A 27706-nucleotide genomic window follows, 5' to 3' on the forward strand; every position below is an offset into this window, starting at 1 on the left:
CTGAAGAGGAAGAAAACCGCTCAGGGTTTTCACCATGAAACCAGAAAGTAAGTTTAACGGCTGTGATGGGGAAAAAACTGAGGATGGATAAACAATATTGTAGGCCTACTCCACAATAGTAACCTAATTGACAGAGTGAAAAGAAGGGCGCCTGTACATAATAAAACTATTCCAAAACATGTATCCTGTTTGCAACAGGGCACTAAAATAATACTGCAAAAAATGTGGCAAAGTTATTAACTTTTTGTCCTGAATACAAAGGGTTATGTTTGGGGAAAATCCAATACAAAAAATTAGAGTACCACTCTGCATATTTTCAAGCATATTGGTGGCTGCATCATGTTAAGGATATGCATGCTTGCAATCGTTATGGCCTGGGGAGTTTTTCAGGATGAAAATAAACGGAATGGAGCTAAGCACAGTTAAAATCGTAGAGGAAAACCTGGTTCGTTCTGCTTTCCACCAGACACTGAGATTTGTTCACCTTTCTGTAGGACAATAACCCGACACACACGCCTAAATATACACTGAAGTTGTTTACCAAGACAACATTGAATGTTCCTGAGTGGCCTAGTTATAGTTTTGACTTAAATTGGCTTGAAAATCTATAGCAAGGCTTGAAAATGGCTGTCTAGCAATGATCAACAACCAACTTTGTCAGAGCTTGAAGAATTTAAAATAGAATCATGTGCAAATATTGTACAATCCAGGTGTGCAAAGCTCTTACAGACTTACCCAGAAAGACTCAGCTGACAAAGGTGACTCTAATGTATTGACTGGTGGGTTTGAATACTAATGTAATTTAATAAACTTACAAAAACTTCTAAAAACATGTTTTCACAGTCATGATGGGGTATTGTATATACATGGGTGAGAAAAAAAATATGATGTGAAATTCAGGCTGTAACAATTTTGGGGGGAATAAGTGAAGGGGTATTAATACTTTCTGAAGGCACTGAATGCCAACTTTGATAAATTATTTCTCAATGATGCTTTTACATACAAATGTCAAACACATGTCAACAATCCATCTCCAAAATCATGGTCGTCTTTTGTCCTGGTTTTGTATTCTGATGGTTGCATTTCATGCCCTTAACCCTTGCTTTTACCCCTTGTTTGATGTGCTTGCCTGCAATGTTCACCCAGCAATATCTACATAGGTTTTTTCCTCATTTGGATTTGTTCAACCCCTGTGTCCTCTCTCGCCTACTTTTCAAAGGTTACCGAGAAGAGGCAGAGAGGGACGTGGATGGACAAATGCGCGTGAAATTAGATTATCCTTCTCCACTCGCTTGTCATCAGGCAAATTACATTTACAGGGGCGTATCCCGAAATAAAATTAAGTTTGTTGTTCGAGACACTTTATAGATTAAATGATAAGTAGCATATTTTTCTTTAAACATGTGCATGGTTTTCTTCTCCGACAAAATAAAATCTGATTCAAAGGGGGTGTGGCAAAGGACTCCGGTAGGATACACATTACTGCCCTTGACAAAAGGTGGCTGTCAAGGAGAGGAGGACACGCTTCCATTTGCATTTACATCTCCTCAACCACCTATCTGTTTCCGGGTCACAGAGGAGAGAGGGGCTGGAGGACAGGCTTTTGCCCAAATGAAAAGGCCATATAGGCAAAACAGTATAGGAAGCAAAACATTTAAATGGGATTGAGCCTTTGATGTTGCAGCAACATGCATTATCTTCTGTTGATGATGATAATGTACTGATGTAGTGTCAGGTTGATTCGCTACTGCATGTGACAATTGATCTTAGCTGACGCTCGGTATTGGATCGATAAAGCGTGATATTTTTGGCTTTGAACTGCTTGTTTTACTAAGTCTGCATGATTTTTCAGCAGTTCTCTCGACATTTGTTAATAAAAAAAATTATTAGGATGAGGAGGGGCCGCTGGTGGCTGCCAGACGTTGTAGTCTATCAAATCAGCCATTCTTCCCAAACCTCTTCCCAAACCTCCAGATTTTTCTGGAACGGTTCGCATCCGGATGTTTGATTAATCTGTTAGTGAGGTCAAAAACAGTTCCCAATACTGGGTCATAGTCATTAGGGCACGCAACGAAAAATGTACAGTTGAAGTCGGAAGTTTACATACACTTAGGTTGGAGTCATTAAAACAAGTTTTTCAACACTACCCACATTTCTTGTTAAACAATCTATAGTTTTGGCAAGTCGGTTAGGACATCTACCTTGTGCATGACACAAGTCATTTTTCTAACAATTGTTTACAGACAGATTATTTCACTTATAATTCACTGTATCACAATTCCAGTGGGTCAGAAGTTTACATACACTAAGTTGACTGCCTTTAAACAGCTTGGAAAATTCCAGAAACTGATGTCATGGCTTTAGAAGCTTCTGTTAGGCTAATTGACGTCATTTGAGTCAATTGGAGGTGTACCTGTATTTCAAGGCCTACCTTCAAACTCCGTGTCTCTTTGCTTGACATTATGGGACAATCAGCCAAGACCTCGGGGAAAAGATTGTAGACCTCCACAAGTCTGGTTCATTCTTGGGAGCAATTTCCAAATGCCTGAAGGTACCACGTTCATCTGTACAAACAATAGTACACAAGTATAAACACCATGGGACCACGCAGACGTCATACCGCTCAGGAAGGAGACGCGTTCTGTCTCCTAGAGATGAACTTACTTTTGTGCGAAAAGTGCAAATCAATCCCAGAACAACAGCAAAGAACCTTGTGAAGATGGTGGAGGAAACCGGTACAAAAGTATCGATATCCACAGTAAATTGAGTCCTATATCGACATAACCTGAAAGACTGCTCAGCAAGGAAGAAGCCACTGCTCTAAAACCGCCATAAAAAAGACAGACTACGGTTTGCAACTGCACATGGGGACAAAGATCGTACTTTTTGGAGAAATGTCCTCTGGTCTGATGAAACAAAAATATAACTGGCCATAATGACCATCGATATGTTTGGAGGACAATGGGGGAGGCTTGCAAGCCGAAGAACACCATCCCAACCGTGAAGCACGGGGTGGCAGCATCATGTTGTGGGGGTGCTTTGCTGCAGGAGGGACTGGTGCACTTCACGAAATAGATGGCGTCATGAGGGATGAAAATCATGTGGATATATTGAAGCAACATCTCAAGACATCGGTCAGGAAGTTAAAGCTTGGTTCCAAATGGGTCTTCCAAATGGACAATGTCCCCAAGCATACTTCCAAAGTTGTGGCAAAATGGCTAAAGGACAACAAAGTCAAGGTATTGGGAGTGGCCACCACAAAGCCCTGACCTGAATCCTATAGAAAATGTGTGGGCAGAACTGAAAAAGCGTGTGCGAGCATGGAGGCCTACAAAACTGACTCACTTACTTACACCAGCTGTGTCTGGAGGAATGGGCCAAAATTCACCCAACTTATTGTGGGAAGCTTGTGGAAGGCTACCCGAAACGTTTGACCCAAGTTAAACAATTTAAAGGCAATGCTACCAAATACTAATTGAGTGTATGTAAACGTCTGACCCACTGGGAATATGATGAAATAAATAAAAGCTGAAATAAATCATTCTCTCTACTATTATTCTGACATTTCACATTCTGAAAATAAAGTGGTGATCCTAACTGACCTAAGACAGGGAATTTTTACTCTGATTAAATGTCAGGAATTGTGAAAAACTGAGTTTAAATGTATTTGGCTAAGGTGTATGTAAACTTCCAACTAACACTGTAAATGAGAATTTCTTATTGGACAAGTCTATGCAGTCCCTCCGTGTTTGATTAGGGTGAGGCTGCAGAATGAGGACGACCCCTCAGCCCTTCCATTGGGACTAAATAAAGCTACATGCTAACAAAGGGGATCCTTTACTGTGTTCAGTTACTTAGCACTGATCCCGTGTTAGCCCCAGGCTAGTTTTCCTTGTGATGTAAAGGCTTACTGGCACGTGTGCGAAGGTGATGCGGTGATGAATACCAGATGATCTAATGCCACGGCATGACGAATGCCCAACTCCGTTCAGAGGGTAACATTTTAGTGACGTTGTAGCTAGATCATCCCAGTTCCTTATCCTGTGTCTGCTGTTGATTATGTAAACAGAGGATGTACAGCTACAGGAAAGACAACATCAGGTTGACATTTTAGTCATTTAGCAGACGCTCTTGTCCAGAGCGACTTACACTTAGTGGATTCATCTTAAGACGGCTAGGTCTTTTGATCATCTTATTAGCAAACCTCTGCCAAGCATGACTTTATAGTCTGAAGGGTGAAATGGGGGATTGACTCATCCTGACAGGTCAGACCGAGAACACGTTCACACCCCACACACAAACTCTGAATCCAAAAACTAGTCGCACTATGAAAGCCACTATTAAATCTATGCCTTACATTGAAACAGCAAGACCGTGGTTGTGTGAGAAGTGATTACACCACAATAACGGCTGGTAGAGTGCACTCAGCTCCTTCTTAAGAGTCCGGTACATTTCCATATTTATTGAAAGGCTCTAACATTGTGGGAAGACCAGAAAGGACTGTTCTGTGGCTAAGGCTTGGGAGTCATGGCTGCTCATTGATTGAGATTTGGCCCTGGTTAGTTGTGTATGCGATCTGTACCTACCTCCCGGGGGAAAAGCCTTCCATTTCGTTAATGTTTCTGTAATACTATCTGTGGGTTTAATTTAGGTAGAGTCGGCTCTAACAGAGACCCCTTAGTTTCTCCTCAGGGTATTTCCTTTCATTTTCATATAGACTCCTGTTGAAAAGACGAGGAAATCCCTTAACCTTGTTTCAGTCATAGTTAGATTAGCCTGCCCCTCTCTCCTGCTTTCATCAGATAATGGAGATGTTATTCCACACACAGACCAGAGGATTGTAATGAACTGTTGTCAAATCCTGCTGTTTTTTTTAAACTTCAAAGGGAATACTTAGCAATTGTCTTTGCCTCTGATGCCATTCTAGTGAGCAGTAGGCTACTACAACTTAACTACTAAAGTAAAGATGCAAAGCTGAGTGAAAGTGGAATAAAGAGTCAGATAGGACCCCCCCCCCAAAAATTAAAATCACTACTACCAACATGGATATTTCATTGTGTTTTATGGAGAAGTTTTTTCCTATAAAGGTGTGGAAAAACACCCTTCTGCAGGGTATTAATAGCTTTATACTGTAGATGAGAATAACCCAGTGACTCCTGATGAAGCGGTAGAATGTGAGGAACGTGCTAGTCCTGGGCTACACTGTATATTTGACAAGTCCCATGTTCCCAGGAAAAACCAGAGTACCCTGGACGTGTAATATGGTGGTATCGATAGATCATGTTGTTCCTTTTACTTTTATGGGTATGATTTCATTTCATGGAATGTTAAACGAAGTGCTTCCCTTTCATGCTTCTTCATTCTGACCAGCAGTTCCCATCGTTTATAAAAAGTCGAGAGATATACGGCCTCAGATTCCATCCTGTTAAGGGTTCTCCTTGAACCTTGGTGGGGGAGGGGGGGAATCTGCTTTTTCCACTCCCGTCTCCAGAGTCTGCACAGCCATGTCAATGGGTGGTATTTTCCACTTCGGAGGAAAGCCTGGTTAGAGCTGGCTAGACAGACAACTCAAATTCCATCCATTTGTTAATGGCTTCTCTATCTCTGGTGTCCTGATTCGATGGGAATGACTCAGGGAACCAAACAAGGAGCATGTCCTTCAACGGCCATTTTCACGCACAACACTTCATAAATAAGCCTTACCCTGTACATTCTATAAAAAATGTAATCGTAACTTCATGAAATATAGATTCATACACAATTTCATGCTAGTTAGAGAGGTCAAATATGATGTAGAAGACCCTATCTACAAGCTAATTTGGTCCTTGTATATTAATCATCCTTCAGTGCGACAGAAATCACTTGACGCTTTAGGCCTTCAGCAAAATATGATTGATTTGAATTGCTGCAAGGGTGCGTGTTGGAATGTATTGGGAGGAGATGGAGGTATTGATACATTAACCATGACACTTATCACTGCTCTGTAGACCTACGGTAAAAGATTTCCATCCTCCGGGGACCATTGACTCTGTCAGGGCAGTTCAATCAACTAGTAAAGTTCTGTTTTCCTTACCAAGGTCTCCTCCCATCATCTTGTAATTTCCTCAATGTCATTCTATGATTTTATTTCCTTAAAGGTCTCCTGTACTGCATATCCTAATTTTCTTTGGGCTGCTGCCCCCTCGTGTCCCTGATGCTACCCCAAGCAGAGTTGACTCAGCTCAAGGGTCATTGTCTGTTGTAGGTCATGCCTGTCAATTGGGGGCTCTCACGTCACATCAGAGCTACATATCTCCCGGTCAACACCAGAGAGTCGTCTGTTCAGTTTCTGTTGATAAGATGTTGTTTAATCTGCACTGCCATTTGTCACACAACCCCTAGATTTACCCGGGGTGGTTGGGGTTGTCTATGTGTTTGTTTTGTCTCACTGTTTATTGTTACTGTTAGCCAGCTGCCTGCCTGTAGTCACGGACTCACTGCAGACTAGACTCTACGTGCTCTTTCACAGACATCATCAATGCAGAGCAGATGCTGATGTGCTCTGTGCACATCTACCAATGTTTTAAATCACCTTTATCGCCAAATAGAACAACTAAAGATTAGATAAGGCTATCCACATCATGTTAAGATTAAGGGAGCTGTGCAGCTGTTCTTAACCAATGGCCATGTATTGTGAACAATGTGCTTCTCTTTTACTGAGAGGAAACTTATATAAAATGAGCTTGGGCTGACGGCAGTCTCTCTTACCATATAGTACCAGTCAAAAGTTTGGACACACCTACGCAAAGGTTTTTATTTATTTTTTACTATTTTCTACATTGTAGAATAATAGAGAAGACATCAAACTATAAAATAACACATGGAATCATGTAGGAACCAAAAAAGTGTTACACAAATCAAAATATATTAGATTCTTCAAAGTATCCACCCTTTGCCTTGATGACAGCTTTGCACACTCTTAGTATTTTCTCAACCAGCTTCACCTGGAATGCTTTTTCAACAATCTTGGAGTTCCCACATATGCTGAGCACTTGTTGGCTGCTTTTCCTTCACTTTGCATTCCAACTCATCCCAAATCATCTCAATTGGGTTGAGGTCAGGTGATTGTGGAGGCCAGGTCATCTAATGCAGCACTCTCACTCTCCTTGGTCAAATAGCCCTTTACACAGCCTGGAGGTGTGTTGGGTCATTGTCCTGCTTAAAACGATTAGTCCCACTAAGCGCAAACCAGATGGGATGGTGTATCGCTGCAGAATGCTGTGGTAGCCATGCTGGTTTAGTGTGCCTGAATTCTAAATATATCACAGACAGTGTCACCAACCAAGCACCACCACACCACCTCCTCCATTCTTCATGGTGGGAACCACACATGCAGAGATCATCCGTTCACCTACTCTGCGTCTCACAAAGACACAGCGGTTAGAACTAAACATTTCAAATTTTGACATTTAACCCGGTCTAATGCCCATTGCTCTTGTTCCTTGACCCAAGCAAGTCTCTTCTTCTTATTGGTGTCATTTTAGTAGTGGTTTCTTTGCAGCAATAAGACCATGAAGCCCTGATTCATGCTGTCTCCTCTGAACAGTTGATGTTGAGATGTGTCTGTTACTTGAACTCTGTGAAGCATTTATTTGGTCTGCAATTTCTGAGGCTGGTAGCTCTAATGAACTTATCCTCTGCAGCAGAGGTAACTCTGGGTCTTCCTTTCCTGTGGCGGTCCTCATGAGAGCCAGTTTCATCATAGCGTTTGATGGATTTTGTGACTGCACTTGAAGTAATTGCAACGTTCCGGATTGACTGATCTTCATTTCTTAAAGTAATGATAAACTGTCGTTTCTCTTTGTTTGTTTGAGCTGTTTTGCCATTTGCCAAGACTTGGTCTTTTACCAAATAGGCCTACCTTCTGTATACCACCCCTACCATGTCAGGACACAACTTTTTTTTTAGTTCCTACATGATTCCATATGTTTTTTTATTTTTATTTTTTATTTCACCTTTATTTAACCAGGTAGGCTAGTTGAGAACAAGTTCTCATTTGCATCTGCGACCTGGCCAAGATAAAGCATAGCAGTGTGAGCATACAACAAAGAGTTACACATGGAGTAAACAATTAACAAGTCAATAACACAGTAGAAAACGAAGGGGGGGTCTATATACAATGTGTGCAAAAGGCATGAGGAGGTAGGCAAATAATTACAATTTTGCAGATTAACACTGGAGTGATAAAAGATCAGATGGTCATGTACAGGTAGAGATATTGGTGTGCAGAAGAGCAGAAAAGTAAATAAATAAAAACAGTACGGGGATGAGGTAGGTGAAAAGGGTGGGCTATTTACCAATAGACTATGTACAGCTGCAGCGATCGGTTAGCTGCTCAGATAGCTGATGTTTGAAGTTGGTGAGGGAGATAAAAGTCTCCAACTTCAGCGATTTTTGCAATTCGTTCCAGTCACAGGCAGCAGAGTACTGGAACGAAAGGCGGCCAAATGAGGTGTTGGCTTTAGGGATGATCAGTGAGATACACCTGCTGGAGCGCGTGCTACGGATGGGTGTTGCCATCGTGACCAGTGAGCTGAGATAAGGCGGAGCTTTACCTAGCATAGACTTGTAGATGACCTGGAGCCAGTGGGTCTGGCGACGAATATGTAGCGAGGGCCAGCCGACTAGAGCATACAAGTCGCAGTGGTGGGTAGTATAAGGTGCTTTAGTGACAAAACGGATGGCACTGTGATAGACTGCATCCAGTTTGCTGAGTAGAGTGTTGGAAGCCATTTTGTAGATGACATCGCCGAAGTCGAGGATCGGTAGGATAGTCAGTTTTACTAGGGTAAGCTTGGCGGCTTGAGTGAAGGAGGCTTTGTTGCGGAATAGAAAGCCGACTCTTGATTTGATTTTCGATTGGAGATGTTTGATATGAGTCTGGAAGGAGAGTTTGCAGTCTAGCCAGACACCTAGGTACTTATAGACGTCCACATATTCTAGGTCGGAACCATCCAGGGTTTTGATGTCTTCGCTATTATTCTTATATAGGTCCTGGATGGCAGGAATCTTGGCCCCAGTGATGTACTGGGCCGTACGCACTACCATCTGTAGCGCCGAGCAGTTGTCATACCAGGCGGTGATGCTCTCGATGGTGCAGCTGTAGAACTTTTTGAGGACCCATGCCAAATCTTTTCAGTCTCCTGAGGGGGAAAAGGTGTTGTGCCCTCTTCATGACTGTCTTGGTGTGTTTGGAACATGATAGTCTGTTGAGGTGTACACCAAGGAACTTGAAACTCTCCGCCCGCTCCACTGCAGCCACGTCGATGTGAATGGGGGGCGTGTTCGGCCCTCCTTTTCCTGTAGTCCACGATCATCTCCTTTTGTCTTGCTCACATTGAGGGAGAGGTTTGTTGTCCTGGCACCACACTGCCAGTTCTCTGACCTCCTCCCAAAAGGCTGTCTCATCGTTGTCGGTGGTCATGCCTACCACTGTTGCGTCATCAGCAAACTTAATGATGGAGTTGGAGTTGTGCTTGGCCACGCAGTCATGGGTGAACAGGGAGTACAGGAGGGGACTAAGCACGCACCCCTGAGGAGCCCCCGTGTTAAGGATCAATGTGGCAGATGTGTTGTCTAACCTTACCACCTGGGGCGGCCCGTCAGGAAGTCCAGGATCCAGTTGCAGAGGGAGGTGTTTAGTCCCAGGGTCCTTAGCTTAGTGATGAGGTGTTCCTTTTGTCCAGGTGGGAAAGGGCAGTGTGGAGTGCGATTGAAATTGTGTCATATTTGGATTTGCCATTGGATGAATCCCGGAACATATTCCAGTCTGTGCTAGCAAAACAGTCCTGTAGCGTAGCATCCGCGTCATCTGACCACTTCCGTATTGAGCGCGTCACTGGTATTTCCTGCTTAAGTTTTTGCTTCTAAGCGGGAGTTGGGAGGATAGAATTATGGTCAGCGTCTCGCCTAGAGGTTGTTTTTTTCCCCCTCTGGTTGCATTGAGGTAAAACGGATTTAAGTTTGCCTGCATTATATTCCCTGGCCACTAGGAGCACCACTTCTGGATGAGCATTTTCTTGTTTGCTTATGGCCTAATACTGCTCGTTGAGTGCGATCTTAGTGCCAGCATCGTTTGTGGTGGTAAATAGGCGGCTACGAAAAATATAGATAGTATGGTCTACAGCTTATCATGAGTTACTTTACCTCAGGTGAGCAATACCTTGAGACTTCTTTAATATTAGAGCTTGCGCACCAGCTCTAATTGACAAATAGACACACACCCCCACCCCTCGTTTTACCAGACCTAGCTGTTCTGTCCTGCCAATGCATGGAAAACCCAGCCAACTGTATATTTTCCGTGTCGTCCTCAGCCATGACTCGGTGAAACATAAGATATTACAGTTTTTAATGTTCTGTTGGTAGGATAGTCTCGAATGGAGATAATCCAGTTTATTCTCCAGTGATTGCACGTTGGCCAATAGAACTGATGGTAGGGGCGGGTTACCCATTCACAAGGCATCCCCCCCCCCTGTATTTTCATCTTAACGCGAATGACGGGGATTTGGGCCTGGTCTCAAAGAAGCAGTATATCCTTTCCCGTCAAATTCATTAAAGAAAAACATATTTGTCCAGTTTGAGCAACATTATGTACAAAATAAGTTACAAACACACAAAATAGCACAGTTTGTTTGTAGCCCTTAAACTACAGCCATCCCCTCCAGCGCCATTCTATTCAATAGTGCTCTAGGAGGCTCATTACACACACACACACGCACACACACAGAAGATCAAAGGGCATAGCCTGGCCTCTACCTCCATCTACATTTCCAATCTGTTACCTACCTCTCTGTCAATCACATCACTCATATCCATAGATAAATTGTTAGATGTCCCTCACTTAATCTTTCTTTCTCTTGCTCTCATCATTCTCATCTTCTCTTTGTCTCATCTATTCACTTTCCCTCTTTCTTGCCTCACTCTGTCTCTAGTTCTCTAATTTATATGCCCTCTCTCATTATCTTCCCCTCTCTTTCTCACTCTAACACTCTCACTCTCTCTCTGCTTTTCAGGGTGTGGGCCTCTCGGTCCATGGACGGTTTCGGGTGGCCACTGAGAAGACTCTGTTCGCCATGCCGGAGACGGCAATCGGTAAGACGATGCACAGGCATCCTCCCCTTTCTTCCCCCGAGGTCCATGTTAGGCTCATGTTATTGCGAGTGTGTTGCCTTGCTTTGCACAGTCGCTCCAGTGCATTAATAATAAATGGGCCATGCAGACTTAAGCATTGCAAGAAGAGCATCATCATCATCATCATCATCATCAGCCAGATATGAACAGGCCAACAGGCTTTTCTGTAGCTGTTTCAGTGCAGTTATGTAAACATGAGAAAATTATTTGACCATCTCATACCACCAAGCAGTATATTTCCTCAGTTATATGGTCACACAAGTAATTAGTTGGTAATTAGGTTATCACTTTTAAATGATTGCATCTGAGCTCCTAGTGTGTGCGGATTTTCTTTGTCAAGTGACAAAGTAATTAGCAGTAAAAAAAATCTTAACACCTAGCTAATTACGCAATAGCTTGTTACCTGTTTAACTCTGAGGTCAAAATCTGTCTTATTTTCTCAAACTACAGTAAGTATCCGTATCTAAAGTCTGAATATAAACCTAAGTGCACAAATTGATTTGGCTATATCAGACTTATTATTTTAAGTGTTTATGGGGACCTTGGGAACCATAGGAAAATACTGTTTTATGTGGAAACTGACAATATAAAGTTATGCAGTGTGAAAGAGGGTATGCAGATTATCACCTAGTGGGTACTACTTGCGATGGAAGGAAGGAATGCTCGTCACGTGGCCTGTCTGTTATGTTTTGATGATTTTCTTTACTAATCACACCATACTGGCTGATGCCATAGTGGCTCTCTTATACTGTACAAAGATGAACAGCACAGTCATCGATGGAGGACATGTTCTGAATCGATCCAGATGCTTTGCTGTGTTTTTGGCAGGTTTTGTACTAGCCTGTAATTATCAGTGTGGTTTGCCGTGAAAGGGGTCATCTTGTATATCGATGCTGTAGTAATAGGCCATAGAGATGCATAATGTCTGAAATGGTACTCTTCTTCTATGGTTAATGAGCCTCCCCTCTTACGTTGGCTAGTCTTATCTCAGGGTTTCTCACAGCAATTAAGTTAGTTCTGGTGGATGTCCACTCCATGCAAGCAAGTTGGAATTGTTTGTTTCTTTTTGTAACTCTGTCTACACATGCTATAGGGCATTTGTCCCAAAATCTCTAAATAATCTTCTCAAACTTTTTGAGGGCCATATATTGAACCCAGCGCATGTTCCTGAATCAAATTGAAATGTCTTTATGTTTTGGACTGTGACCGTTTGTATATTGTCAATAATTATTCTGAAGGATGGTGTGTGCTCGGTCTTTATCAATCACCTCCAAGGTTGGGGCGATATTACAATAGCATTGTCTGTCGACGGGGATTGACAGCCGGCGTCGATGCTAACAACATCTTGACGTGACAAGACGATGGTTTAGCCTATTTGAACTCGAGTCTCGCAGCGCACAGCAGAGCAGCACACAAGTGACATTCAGTGTAATTTGCCTATTCCTATTTACTGGAGCCTATTTCAATAAATATGTCATATAGCCTACAGAACGCAAAGAGGGGAATGTAGGCCAGACAGAGTGGAGAATTCCACCCAAGCAGCGCAAAATGTCCAGTCACAAAAAAAAAAATTCTCTCTCTGTCAGTGCATGGGCATTTGGCTATAGCCTAAACTTTTTATATATATATATATATATATATATATATATATATATATAAAATGGACGCCAATGCAGCCGTTTTGATCTCAAAATCAAATCATTTCTGGGTAACAGTTAAGTACCTTAATATGATTGTTTTCAATTCAAATAGTCTAAAAGAGCAATTTCTCAAGCAAGAACTTAGCTTGGACTGTCTGAGTGGTCTGAGTGGGGAGGGAAAAATGGAAAATGAGCTATTATAGACCCCTTTCTGTTTGTCGCACAAGGACGATGCGTGCAAGTTGGTTGCAGAACAAGGTGGAGTTCTTTAAAGAACGCCAGCAAAAAAAAAGCCTTGATTTACACTTTTCTTAGGAGTGCATTTCACATTACTTTTGGATCATAATTGAATTTGAAGGCTCTTATGAATATCCTGCGTAATATTTGTGTCGTTATCTAAAATCAACTGTGTTATGCTTAAAGAGCACTTTACACCAGTAAAATGGCTCTTTGGCTAGCTTTTGCTATAGCATTTTTTTTGTTGCTGAGATCACAACCAATATCTCAGCGACTGTTAAATCAAGAATCAGAACATCATTGTAAGTGTATGAGGATCCCCCCCCCAAAAAGTGATTTAGTTTAACTTAGAACTACCCATCCCGGATCCGGTATATTTGTCATCAGCAACCGCTGAATAGCATAGCGCAACAGTCAAAAAATATTACTAGAAAATATTCATATTCATGGAATCACAAGTGAAATATAGCGAAACACAGCTTAGCCTTTTGTTAATCACCCTGTCGTCTCAGATTTAGAAATTATGCTTTACAGCGAAAGCAATACAAGTGTTTGCATAAGTTTATCGATAGCCTAGCATAGCATTATGTTCACTTAGCATCAGGAAGCTTGGTCATGAAAATCAGAAAGGCAATCAAATTAACCATTTACCTTTTATGATCTTCGGATGTTTTCACTCACGAGACTCCCAGTTAGACAGCAAATGTTCCTTTTGTTCCATAAAGATATATTTTATATCCAAATACCTCCGTTAGTTTGGTTCCGCCCAGGAATCCACCAGAAATAGCGGTCACCACAATGCAGATAAAAATTCCAAATTATATCCATAATGTCGACAGAAACATGGCAAACGTTTTTTATAATCAATCCTCAAGGTGTTTTTCCAAATATCTATTCGATAATATATCAACCGGGACAGTTGGCTTTTCACTAGGACCAGGAGGAACAATGGCCGCCTCTCTCTTTTGCGCAAAAATCACTCTGAGAGCCCCCACCTGACCACTTACGTAATGTGGTCGTTCACGCTCATTCTTCAAAATAAAGGCCATAGACACCTTAGGGAAGCCATAGAAAAAGGAATCTGGTTGATATCCCTTTCAATGGTCAATAGGGATGCATAGGAACACAGGGGTTTCAAAATAAGAGTAATTTCCTGATTGGATTTTTCTCAGGGTTTCGCGTGCAAACTCAGTTCTGTTATACTCACAGACAATATTTTTACAGTTTTGGAAACTTTAGAGTGTTTTCCATCCTAAGCTGTCAATTATATGCATATTCTAGCATCTGGTCCTGAGAAATAGGTCGTTTACTTTGGGAACATTATTTTTCCAAACATAAAAATAGTGCCCCCTAGCTTCAAGAGGTTTTAATGTAATAAAAAAAAGTCCATGTTGAATGGGCTTCAGATGGCAATGGATTTCTTACTGTCGCGGATGTCAGTGTTTTCTTACTGCCACCAAGAGTCGCACGCATCTGTACGTGATGTCAGTGTGTCGTTTATTGCCAGAGGTTTACTTTCTTATTGTTCTATTAATTATTTTCAAACCGCTGTTACCCTAAAGGGTCAACATCATTTTCAAATTGTCATAGTATTATTCCAACCTCATAGTGTATAAGAAAACATATAAAACATCGGGGGAAATCACGTTTTTGACTGCACTTACTTCCTACTCTCCATGAATATGACTTAAGGATACACTTTATTCATGGCTTTCTCCAGATCAAACAATGAATGAATGTCGTTTTTTTTTGAGTAGCCTAGAAACATAAGGTAGCCAGAGGACTAATTAATGAGAAAGAACAGACGATATCAATAGCCTATAAAAAAGTCTAATGACAAGTTTAATCAAACAAATGATCTACGCGCGCCGGGGGAAATCCCTCCATGCAAGGTTGAAACCAAATGGCCGATAACCTTTGTGATGACCTTTTGTGCAAAGGAAGGGAGCGAGGTCTCCTCCCTCGCAAACGGAATCTCTCGTCCCAACCCCCCTCCCTTCACCTATGTTTATCATGGCCAAACAACAACAACAAAAATCTGGAATTTTTGATTTTGTGGCTGTGGAGTGTAGTGGAAACTGCCTATCCTCCACACACAACCTTCAAAATCACTGTACCATTTTAAGCATTGCCTTCACCCAAGCCTGATTCCTCCAAATAATCAACGGCGAAAACCAGGAACCACTGCTGCTCGTAACCTATTATAGCTCAGTGATTCGTAATCACATAATTCTACTTGAGCCTTGACAGATTCTCAACGTTTCATCTGTCCATGAGAATCAGTCCACAAGAGATTAGAAGACTGTTCAACCCATAATGTAGGCCTATCATCTAGCTCGCTATGGTAACACAGCCCGTTACTCATCAGTCATTGTTCCAACAGAAAGGAAAATTATAAAAGGTTTGCCATTGCCTTCACTTAGCTTCTGCCCAGTTTTTCAACAACATTATCTTTTGTGATTCATTCAGTTGCATTCAATTTCGTTTTATAGCCCAGCTGTCGTTTTAGCGGAGGACAAAGGTTGACATCGCCCAACCCTACTACACCCAAACACATCCTCTTTTTCAAGGACACTTGCATACGCTCTCTTTCTCCCTCTCTGTCCCTGTCTCTCTCTCTCTCTCTCACACACACACACACACACACACACACACACACACAGTTAACGGTCTCTCTCTTGCGCACACACGTACACAACACTAAAGGACATGTCCGTGTGCTGGTTGAGCTGTCTCAATGATTACTTTCCTGACTGTGCTCCACCTGAGCTGTGTGGTGTCCTTCACTGCAGAGAGGCTGTCTCCCACTGGAAATGGGTCTCTGGAAGTTCTCTGATCTCTCGCTGTGTGTGTGCGCGCGTGCGTCGAGGTCGATCAGTTTGTCTATCTTTTTCTTAGAGATGGAGCAGTCATTGTCAGTTACGACTCTGAATTCGAAAGTAATGGAGTGGTTCCAAGGGTCTCATTGTTTTCCCGATAGGCTACCCCTGAAGTAAAGCCTTACGTTTTTCATAGAAGAAAAACACTACATATTCTGTCGTTTTTGAACACATGGCATGTGCCCCGGGACTTGCAAGACAGCAGAGGAAAAATAACAATCAGGATAATCATTATTGCACATACTGAGACCCGTGCGTGCGTGACTAGACAGTACAGACCAGCTATTAGCAGAGACAGCTTCTCGGGCGGTGTTATCTAGACTTTATCTAGAACTGAGGGACTAATCCTCTTTTGGGCTGCCTGGCTTTCTACCCTGCTGCTTGGTCACACTTCTCTGGCCCAGAGCCACAAGCTGCAATGCATTTCTCTTCACTTCAGCCCCTACCTCTACAGTGGCAGGGCCAAAGTTTAAAGCTACAGCTCAAGTTTAAATTCTCAGAACTGAATTCATTTTTTTTTGGACACTTTCTCTTGCATTTGAATGCTAACGCCAATGGTAGGCCAACACTGCTTCCATCCGCTTGGAAGGTTTTTCTTTGATGTTCTAGTGAAAGGAACTTTAAGAACAAGGCCTTTAGGGATTTCCCTGAAGGGAACCCTTACCTAAGGGCATTGCATAGAGCCCCTCAAACATTTTCCTTAGGTAAAGGCACAGAGTTTCTAAACCCAGAGACACAACATCGTGAGACTTCCGGGAATGTGTTTTCTATTTTGTGCCACACTCTGCAGCATCTGCTGAAAAACTTTGGAAAGCAAAACAAATTATTCGGGGTGTTGGTATTTTGGTTACTGCTGTTTTTTTGCTCGTTCGTACTGCTTGTTTGAGGCTCGTCTGTTGCTACATCGGCAAAAAAAAATTGTCCGGATTTTGTCTAAGAAATCACCCTAGCAACAACTAGTGGCGGGCTTGTGGGAAAATTTTCACGTGAGCATTGAAGTAACTTCCTGTTGCCCAATGGACCAGATTATTATTTGCATAATTGTAACAGGCGCAATTACTTTTTGTGATCACCCACTGATATTTGTGTAGTTTTAACCCCCTTTTCTCCCCAATTGGTAGTTACATTCTTGTCCCATCGCTGCAACTCGCATCACTCCAGCTATTGACTCGGGAGAGCTGAAGGCCGAACCATGCATCCTCCGAAACACGACCCTGCCAAGCCGCACTGCTTCTTGACAAACTGCTCGCTTAATCCGGAAGGCAGCCACACCAATGTGTCGGAGGAAAGACTGTACAACTGCCAACCGCGTGCATGCGCCTGACCCGCATGCGCCCGGCTCGCTAGAGCGCGCGCGATGGGACAAGGACATCTCGGCCGGCCAAACCCTTGCCTAACCCGGACGATGCTTGGCAAATAGCTGGAGTCGGCTGCGACACAGCCCGGGATTGAACCCGGGTCTGTAGTGACACCTCAAGCATTGTGAAGCAGTGCCTTAGAGCGCTGCGCCACTTGGAGGTAGGTTTTTTATTGCCGAGTGAAAACTAAATGGACACAGGTCAGAACCTGGGTATGGGATGGAGGGGGAAAATGGGAGGGTAGAGCGAGATGACAAATTCAGACATGCTACTTTTCTACACTAAATGGGAGAGAGACCAATAGCTAGACTGTTATTTTACTTTTTAACTCAATACTATTGTTTTAAATTTTGAAAATCAGTTTGTTTCTTTACCGGGCAAAGCTAAAATGGTCTGCTGGTGACTAGTGATTACGGGGAAGCAAGAGTCGCTTGTGCAATGTGTAGCCTAAATCAGGGGTGTCTCAACCTTTTCACTCAGGGCCCCCTTCCAGCATTGGGGAATATCCCAATATGTTGCTGTGCGACACATTTGTTTCTATGGGCACAAGCACTGTTCATGACACAAACTGTTCACATCTTGTTGGCAGAGAGACAACTTGGCAGGATTAAAGGTTATTTCCTGCAATTCTACACATTTTGCCATGCCTAATTGAGTGACTCAAACATTACAACAAAATCTATAGGCTAAAAAAACCTAGCTAAAAACATTAGCTGACATGGGCTAGTTGAGCTGGATAATTCTGACAAATTATTAATAGCTCTCTAAGGTATGCAATGACTGACATAATTTTGGGGGGGTGGAACCCTGTGCCCCCCCTTGTCGACCCGGGGCACACCCCACAGTTTGGGAACCACTGGCCTACAGTGTGAACCCCTAGGCTAATGATTCTCTGGTGTCAGGAGTCAGCTAACCTGGAGTACAATCATTGAGATTGGAGGTGTTGGTTAGAGCTGCCCTACCCTCTAAAAAACACTCACAAAATTTGAGTTCATACCAGACATGCCAAGAATATTGCTGAATTGAAACAGTTTTGTAAAGAGGAATGGTCCAATATTCCTCCTGGCCGTTGTGCAGGTCCGATCCGCAACTAGAGAAAACGTTTGGTTGAGGTTATTGCTGCCAAAGGAGGGTCAACCAGCTACTAAATCCAAGGGTTCACATACTTTTCCCATCCTGCACTGTGAATGTTTACATGGTGTGTTCAATAAAGACATGAAAACGTATAATTGTTTGTGTGTTATTAGTTTAAGCAGACTGTGTTTGTCTATTGTTGTGTGAATATGAAGATCAGATAACATTTTATGACCAATTTATGCAGAAGTCCAGGTAATTCCAAAGGGTTCACATACTTTTCCTTGCCACTGTATATGTTCGGCGTGGAGCCTGTCTTTCCACGCTTAGCCGCAGCTCACCAGGTAATGTGGGCGGTGTGCCGGTGGAGCGCTTCCTTCTCACTGCTATAGAACAGAACCCTCGCCTCTCTGTGCACCCAATGCTGCTAATATTCGACTTATCATAGTAGCCTATTCAGTCCAAATGCAAATAAAAGTCACGGAAAGGTGAGTCCCGGTCACCAATGGTCGAGTCCAAGTCATGAAAATCGGGACTCTAGTCCGAGTGCTGGACTGGAGTACTACAACACTTCTTTCAAGCTAATTTAGATTGATGGTTGATGTTTTCCTTTTGCAACCAGGGCAGAGGAAAGCAACATTCACCTTCTAAAATGCTGTTTACATTCATATCAATACTGAATGAAGCACTTAAAAACTTCTTAGGGCCTCAATCCCATTAACAGGATCGATATGACAACAGCCAGTGAAAGTGCAGGGCGCCAAATTCAAAACAACAAATCTCATAATAAAAATTCCTCAAACATACATGTATCTTATACCGTTTTAAATGTAATCTTGTTAATTCCACCACATGGTCCGATTTAAAATAGGCTTTACGGCGAAAGCACCACAAACGATTGTTAGGTCACCACCAAGCCACAGAAAAACACAGCCATTTTTCCAGCCAAAGATAGGAGTCATAAAAAGCACAAATAGAGATCAAATTAATCACTAACCTTTTGATGATCTTTATGTCCAAGTAGCTACTTTTATTAGTGTGTTTAGTACACAAATCCAAACGCTCGTGCAGGTCCAGCCGAACGTCAGACAAAAAGTTATATTATAGGTCGTAGAAACATTTCAAACTAAGCATAGAATCGATCTTTAGGATGTTTTTATCATAAATCTTCAATAACGTTCCAACCGGAGAATTCCACTGTCTGAGAAAAGCCTCGGAACGCAGGTCGCTCTCATGTGAAATGCGTGTGACCAGGACCTGGCTCTCTGCCAGACAACTGACTCAAAGAGCTCTCATCCGGCCCCACATCACAGTAGAAGCCTCATTCAAGTTTCTAAAGACGGTAGACATCTAGTGGAAGCCCTAGGAAGTGCAACTTAAACCATATCCCACTGTGTGTTTCGATAGGGCTGAGTTCAAAAATCTCAAACCTCAGATTTCCCACTTCCTCTGTTTGGATTTTTCTGATTTTTGCCTGTCATATGAGTTCTGTTATACTCCTAGACATCATTCAAACAGTTTTAGAAACTTCAGAGTGTTTTCTATTCAAATGTGCTAATATTTAGCATATATTAGCAACTGGGACTGAGGAGCAGGCCGTTTACTCTGGGCACCTCTGGGCACCTTATTCATCCAAGCTACTCAATACTGCCCCTGCAGCCATAAGAAGGTTTAAGGGACCTCATGGGCACCCTTAACTTTTTCTCTTAATTTAAGGGGGTAAATTCACCTTCATTTTTGTGCAACTGACCTAAAGTTAAGGAAACTTTTGGACTGCACTGGTGCGATAAGGGGCAGGGGGTGGTGGTGAGAAAAGAGGATATTACTAGGCCAATCATCTCAAATGAGTCATTGAATGAAAGGGTGGCTGGTGTCTTTGTAATCACTCTGCCCTGGTTGCAAAAGGAAATCATCAACCAGCTAGCTAGATCTATAGCTATCTAGCTACTTAGCTAAAAGTTAAGTAAACTTTAAGCGAATGGATGAGGGGAAAAATGTAAATTAAGATGTTTTAGGCAACCGCGCCCAGGCACTTATCCCACCATTGCACTTCACTTGGCTGGTGTCTTCGTAATCACTTGTCAAATTATCCCAAAAGCAGTGACAAGGAAAGACTAACAATTTATCTCAGACACCCTCTACCGCTCCCTCACACAATAGTTGCACCCACAAAGAAAGTGTCTTTCAAACATGGTTTAAGTGTGATCGGGACTTGATGAAATGGCACATCATGAAGCATTTCAAACTTAACTTCTTCCTCAGTCTGAGACTTTCAGTAGAAATGTTCAGATCCAATGTCTGCTAGTGCTTCTCTGAATGTGTCATGCAGAGTGGGTGCTATAGAGCAAGTAGTCTCACTAGTCTTTCTGCACATTGACCAGAAATGAAGAGAAGCACAAATTAATCAGTCATTTTGTTTTAACCTGTGAGAAACATTTATAATGGAACAGTCTTAATCCATTTGGACCAGAAATAAGAGCCAAACAGAAACGGAAGCCAATTTTTTACACGGGTCTACACTTGCCCAGCTCAATTAAAATCTCATCACTTTATGTGCTGTCGATCTGGGATTTCACTTGGACGTCCCCTCCCCCATCATCCACCGCCAGTACCTTTAACCCCCTCCGCTATAGGATTAAGAGATTGTGTTTGTCTTTAACCCTCCCTGCCTTAGGCTTCAACAGGATTTATAATCTGGCATTTATAATATTAAATTTTCAGTCCAGAATCAGGTCAGAGATTCTAATCCCTGACCCTACTCACTTTCTCTCGCTCTCTTCCTCTCCCACTAGTGTCATCATGCCATGGAGAAACCAAGCTCGCTTTATATCTGCTCTGCTGTCAAAAACGATTGCCGCGTTGCATAGTTTAAGACCGGAATACTCAAATCCTTTACAATTTGAGACATCCTTGAAATGTCTCCTAAATAACATGCAGATTATGGCAAGGATCTGAACAGTCACTGTTCCCCATCGTCTGCTTTACCCCTCACCACAATTGAGCCTCCATTAGAGATTTCTGGAAAGCTGTCTAATCAAGGGCCTGTTTGAGTCTCTTGTTCTGGTGGCCAACTAGCACCAGTTTGATTTCAGGTGCCTGTCCATGTATTGAAGTGGCTCAACTGAGAGACGCTATTGTAGACACCATCTGTGTCAAGGGAAGTTTGTCTGCTAGCGTTTTCATTACTGGGCGGTTGTCTTTCTGGGCCTCACAACAACGACCCAGGACCTCGCTGAGAAGGAAATCTCTGGCCCTTTTGTCACTTGTGGGTGTAGGATCTGTGACTAGATTGACAGGTTCCACACTGCCCTTTCAATTTATTGTATTTACCAGAAATTGGGACAGAGCTTCCAATGTTGTGTACCAATTACATTTCATTTTTATTGCAACAAATATATATATTTTTTTTTTATTGCAACATATTTGCACCTGCTATTTGTATTGGGTTAATCAATAATTGACTGAAACATATGTTGCCAACCACTCTCCCAACTAGATAATCAAATCAAATGTTATTTGTCACATATACATGGTTAGCAGATTTTAATGCGAGTGTAGGGAAATGCTTGTGCTTCTAGTTCCGACAATGCAGTAGTAACCAACGAGTAATCTAACCTAACAATTCCACAACTGCTACCTTATACACACAAGTGTAAAGGGATAAAGAAAATGTACATAAAGATATATGAATGAGTGATGATAAAGAACATCATAGGGAAGATGCAGTAGATGGTATCGAGTACAGTATATACATATGAGATGAGTAATGTAGGGTATGTAAACATTATAAAAAGTGGCATTGTTTAAAGTGGCTAGTGATACATTTTTTACATCCATGTCCATTGTTAAAGTGGCTGGAGTTGAGTCAGTATGTTGGCAGCAGCCACTCAATGTTAGTGGTGGCTGTTTAACAGTCTGATGGCCTTGAAATAGAAGCTGTTTTTCAGTCTCTCGGTCACTGCTTTGATGCACCTGTACTGACCTCGCCTTCTGGATGATAGCGGGGTGAACAGGCAGTGGCTCGGGTGGTTGTTGTCCTTGATGATCTTTATGGCCTTCCTGTGACATCGGGTGGTGTAGGTGTCCTGGAGGGCAGGTAGTTTGCCCCCGGTGATGCGTTGTGCAGACCTCACTACCCTCTGGAGAGCCTTACGGTTCTGGGCGGAGCAGTTGCCGTACCAGGCGGTGATACAGCCCGACAGGATGCATTCGATTGTGCATCTGTAAAAGTTTGTGAGTGCTTTAGGTGACAAGCCGAATTTCTTCAGCCTCCTGTGGTTGAAGAGGCGCTGATGTGACTTCTTCACAATGCTGTCTGTGTGGGTGGACCAATTCAGTTTGTCCGAGATGTGTACGTCGAGGAACTTAAAACTTACTACCCTCTCCACTACTGTCCCGTCGATCTGGATAGGGAGGTGCTCCCTCTGCTGTTTCCTGAAGTCCATGATCATCTCATTTGTTTTGTTGACGTTGAGTGTGAGGTTATTTTCCTGACACCACACTCCGAGGGCCCTCACCTCCTCCCTGTAGGCTGTCTCGTCGTTGTTGGTAATCAAGCCTACCACTGTAGTGTCATCTGCAAACTTGATGATTGAGTTGGAGGCGTGCATGGCCATGCAGTTGTGGGTGAACAGGGAGTACAGGAGAGGGCTCAGAATGCACCCTTGTGGAGCCCCAGTGTTGAGGATCAGCGGGGTGGAAATGTTGTTGCCTACTCTCACCACCTGGGGGCGGCCCGTCAGGAAGTCCAGTACCCAGTTGCACAGGGCGGGGTCGAGACCCAGGGTCTCGAGCTTGATGACGAGTTTGGAGGGTACGACGGTGTTAAATGCCGAGCTGTAGTCGATGAACAGCATTCTCACGTAGGTATTCCTCTTGTCCAGATGGGTTAGGGCAGTGTGCAGTGTGGTTGCGATTGCGTCATCTGTGGACCTATTGGGGCGGTAAGCAAATTGGAGTGGGTCTAGGGTGTCAGGTAGGGTGGAGGTGATATGGTCCTTGACTAGTCTCTCAAAGCACTTCATGATGACGGAAGTGAGTGCTACGGGGCGGTAGTCGTTTAGCTCAGTTACCTTAGCTTTCTTGGGAACAGGAACAATGGTGGCCCTCTTGAAGCATTAGGGGACAGCAGCCTAGGATAAGGATTGATTGAATATGTCCGTAAACACACCAGCCAGCTGGTCTGCGCATGCTCTGAGGATGCGGCTGGGGATACCGTCTGGGCCTGCAGCTTTGCGAGGGTTAACACGTTTAAATGTTTTACTCGCGTTTGCTGCAGTGAAGGAGAGTCCGCCGGTTTTGGTAGTGGGCCGTGTCCGTGGCACTGTATTGTCCCCAAAGCGAGCAAAGAAGTTATTTAGTCTGTCTGGAAGCAAGACATCCTAGTCCGCAACGGGGCTGGTTTTCTTTTTGTAATCCGTGATTGACTGTAGACCCTGCCACATACCTCTTGTGTCTGAGCCGTTGAATTGCGACTCTACTTTGTCTCTATACTGACGCTTAGCTTGTTTGATTGCCTTGCTGAGGGAATAGCTACACTGTTTGTATTTGGTCATGTTTCCGGTCACCTTGCCCTTTTACCCTGCCATCAATCCCTTTTGCTGCCATCAATCCACGGTTTCTGGTTTGGGATTTTTTTAAATAGTTGCTATGGGTACGACATCGCCAATGCACTTTCTAATGAACTTGCTCACCGAATCAGCGTATTCGTCAATGTTGATGTTGGACGCAATGCGAAACATATCCCAATCCACGTGATCGAAGCAGTCTTGAAGCGTGGAATCAGATTGGTCGGACCAGCGTTTAACAGACCTAAGCGCGGGAGTTTCCTGTTTTAGTTTCTGCCTGTAGACTGGAAGCAACAAAATGGAGTCGTGGTCAGCTTTTCTGAAAGGAGGGCGGGGGAGGGCCTTATATGTGTCGCGGAAGTTAGAATAACAATGATCCAGGGTTTTACCAGCCCTGGTTGCACAATCGATATGCTGATAGAATTTAGGGAGTCTTGTTTTCAGATTAGCCTTGTTAAAATCCCCAGCTACAATGAATGCAGCCTTAGGATATGTGGTTTCCAGTTTGCATAGACTCAAATAAAGTTTGTTTAGGGCCATTAATGTATGTGTTTGGGGGGGAATCTATACGGCTGTGATTATAATCGAGGAGAATTCTCCTGGTAGATAATGCGGTCGACATTAGATTGTGAGGAATTCTAAGTCAGGTGAACAGAAGGACTTGGCTGGCTGCACCGACTCCGATAGTGTCTCTCTTGAGCCATGTTTCCGTGAAGCAAAGAACGTTACACTCTCTGATGTGATATGATATGTTTCACTGCTTTGTTGTTGTTTTTTAAATCTAATTTACAGCACCATGACTTGATTTGTCTTGATTTGCCAGGACTGTTCCCTGATGTGGGCGGCGGCTATTTCCTGCCAAGGCTACAGGGCCAGCTGGGCCTCTTCCTGGCCCTGACAGGATTCCGCCTCAAAGGACGCGATGTCCAGAGAGCAGGAGTTGCCAGTCACTTTGTGGAGTCTCAAAAGGTACTGCTGGGCTAAGGGCTGGGCGGAGGGCGGGAGGTCAGGGCTTTAGTGGGGAACCGGGTGCTGAGTCAGTGGGTCCATGGCCAATGTCTGCAGGTGCCAACAAACTCCTGGCACAAAATGGCTGCTCCTTTTTATAGCTGCCATGACACTGTTGGTGTGAGGCTATTATCAGTAGGGACTAGAGTTCATGTAGGACTACAACCTTTATCGGATGCAGGAGAGCAGCAGGGGTCAGATTTCCTGAATACAAAAACAACATTTTACCTGTGTGTAATACAAATAGTTGTAGCCCCCACTGGGAAAATCATCTTGAAAGTCTTGAATCATGAGTCAAAGTAAAGTCTTGTGGTGTGGTCAAGATCAAGATGGATCATTCTCTTCCCTCTTTTTCCCCAGATTGCAGCCCTTGAGAAGGAGCTGGTGGACCTGAAAACTCCCTCCATTGAAGATGTCTCCAGAGTGTTGGACTCGTATCAGAAACGGGTAGGTTGCCTGGTTCCTGGCTCCTAACCAACTTTGTAGTATATTGTTTATCCTGAAGGCTGCATTTATTTTAGCTGGGGATTATAATAAAGCAAATCTAAGGAAAACACTACCAAAGTTTTACTAACACATTGCCTGCGATACTCGCGCATCAAAAACTATCAAAACATTTCTACTCTCCTTTCTGGGATGGCTACAAGGCCCTCCCTTCAGCAAATCAGATCACGTCTCCATTCTGCTCCTCCCTTCCTAAAGGCAGAAACTCAAACAGGAAGTACCCGTGGTAAGGTCTGTTCAATGCTGGTCTGACCAATCAGAATCCATCCTTCAAGATTCTGACTACGTAGAATGGGATATGTTCCGGGTTGCCTCTGAGAATAACATTGATGTTTTCACTGACACGGTGACGGAGTTCATCAGGAAGTGTATAGGAGATGTTGTTTCCACCTTGACGATTTAAAACCTATCCAAACAAAAACCGTGGATAGATTGCAGCATTCGCACAAACTGAAAGTGTACGGCAACCACGGCAACTGGTCCCACGGTGACTGGGAATACGGTTTAGTACAAACAGTCCAGTTATGCCATCCGTAACGTTAAACAAAACATTAGTACAGAGACAAAGTGTAGTCGCAATTCAACGGCTCAGACACAAGACGTATGTAGCAGGGACTCCAGATAATCATGAATGAAAAAGGGAATACCAGCCACGTCTCAGACACCGTCTTGCTACCAGACAAGCTAAACACCTTCTTCACCCGCTTAGAAGGAAAATAAACAGTGCCACCGACGCGGGCCATCACTGCTTCCAAAGACTGTGAGCTCTCGTTCTCCCTGGCGTGTTAACCCTCGCAAGGCTGCCGGCCCAGACGACATCCCTAGCAATGTCAACGGAGCATGCGCAGACCAGCTGGCTGGAGTGTTTACGGACATATTCAATCTCTCCCTATCCCAGTCTGCTGTCCCCACTTGCTTCAATATGTACACCATTGTTCCTGTACCCAAGAAAGTGTAGGTAACTGTCATCATGAAGTGCTTTGAGAGGCTAGTTAAGGATCATATCACCTCCACCTTACCCGACACCCTATACCCACTGCAATTTGCATACCGCCCCTATAGAGCCATGGATGACACAATCACTATCACACTGCACACTGCCCTAACCCATCTGAACAAGAGGAATACCTATGCAAGAATGCTGTTCATAGACCACAGCTCAGACTTCCAACACCACAAGCTCATCATTAAGCTCAGGGTCCTGGGTCTGAACCCCGCCCTGTGCAACTGGGTCCTGGACTTCCAGACGGGCCAACCCCAGGGCCCCGTCAGGCAACAACACCTCCAGAAAGCTGATCCTCAACACAGGGGACCCACATGTGCGTGATCAGCCCCCTCCGGTACTCCCTGTTCACCCATGACTGCGTGGCCACGCTCGTCTCCAACTCAATCATCAAGACGACGCAACAGTGGTAAGTAAGCCTGATTACCAACAATGAGCTTACAGGGAGGAGAGGAGGGCGATGTCGGAGTGGTGCCAGGAAAATAACCTCTCCCTCAACATCAACAAAACGAAGGAGCTGATTGTGGTCTTCGGCAGAGATTAGAGGGAGCACGCCCCCATCCACATTAATGGGGCCACAGTGGACAAGATGAAAAGCTTCAAGTTCCTCTGCGTACACATCACTGACAAACTGAAATGGTCCACCCACACAGACCGGGTGGTGAAGAAGGCGCAACAGCACCTCTTCAACCTCGGGCGGCTAAAATCAAATGTGACCCTCGCTAATTTTTACAGATGCACCATTGAGAGCATCCTGTCAGTCTGTATCACCGCCTGGTACGGCAACTGCACCGCCAGCAATCGAAGCGCACTCCACTGGAACAATGGTCACTTTAATAATGTTTACATACTGTTTTACCCACTTCATGTGTATAATAATGTATTCTAGTCATAGCCTATCCTATTTAACTAATGCTGTACATGTACTATTCTATCCTACGTATTCTTCAGAGATACTACACATTCTACATCTGCATACTGTCCATAATTTTTATACATCCCATATATACTGTATACATACATACTCACTCACTCCGACAATGCTCGTCCTTTTACTTCTTTAGATTCGTGTTTATTGTTAGATATTACTGCACTGTTGGAGCCAAGCACACAAGCATTTTGCGACCATTAAATTTGATTTGATTGCTTTTGGTGTAAATGTTCTGCTTCATACTAATTGGGTTGTTAGTCATGTCTATGTAGGATCTACTGTGTGTGTGTGTCTGTGTTCACGCACCGTTGGTCTATGCCTTGGTTTGGTGTGTTC

General features: G+C 43.5%; 1 protein-coding gene across 3 annotated transcripts in view; it reads left to right on the forward strand.

The window, feature by feature from the left end:
• LOC109865669 (3-hydroxyisobutyryl-CoA hydrolase, mitochondrial) overlaps positions 1 to 27706 on the forward strand; it is a 54983-nt gene that overhangs the window by 16553 nt on the left and 10724 nt on the right. For all 3 annotated transcript variants that reach the window (XM_020454037.2, XM_031794030.1, XM_031794034.1), the window contains 3 exons: positions 11052 to 11130; positions 24748 to 24893; positions 25293 to 25379. In XM_020454037.2, the coding sequence (XP_020309626.1) occupies positions 11052 to 11130; positions 24748 to 24893; positions 25293 to 25379 (312 nt within the window). The remainder of the gene's footprint in view (positions 1 to 11051; positions 11131 to 24747; positions 24894 to 25292; positions 25380 to 27706) is intronic.

The sequence above is a fragment of the Oncorhynchus kisutch genome, linkage group LG2 (assembly GCF_002021735.2).
Source record: "Oncorhynchus kisutch isolate 150728-3 linkage group LG2, Okis_V2, whole genome shotgun sequence".
Classification (NCBI taxonomy): Eukaryota; Metazoa; Chordata; class Actinopteri; order Salmoniformes; family Salmonidae; genus Oncorhynchus; species Oncorhynchus kisutch.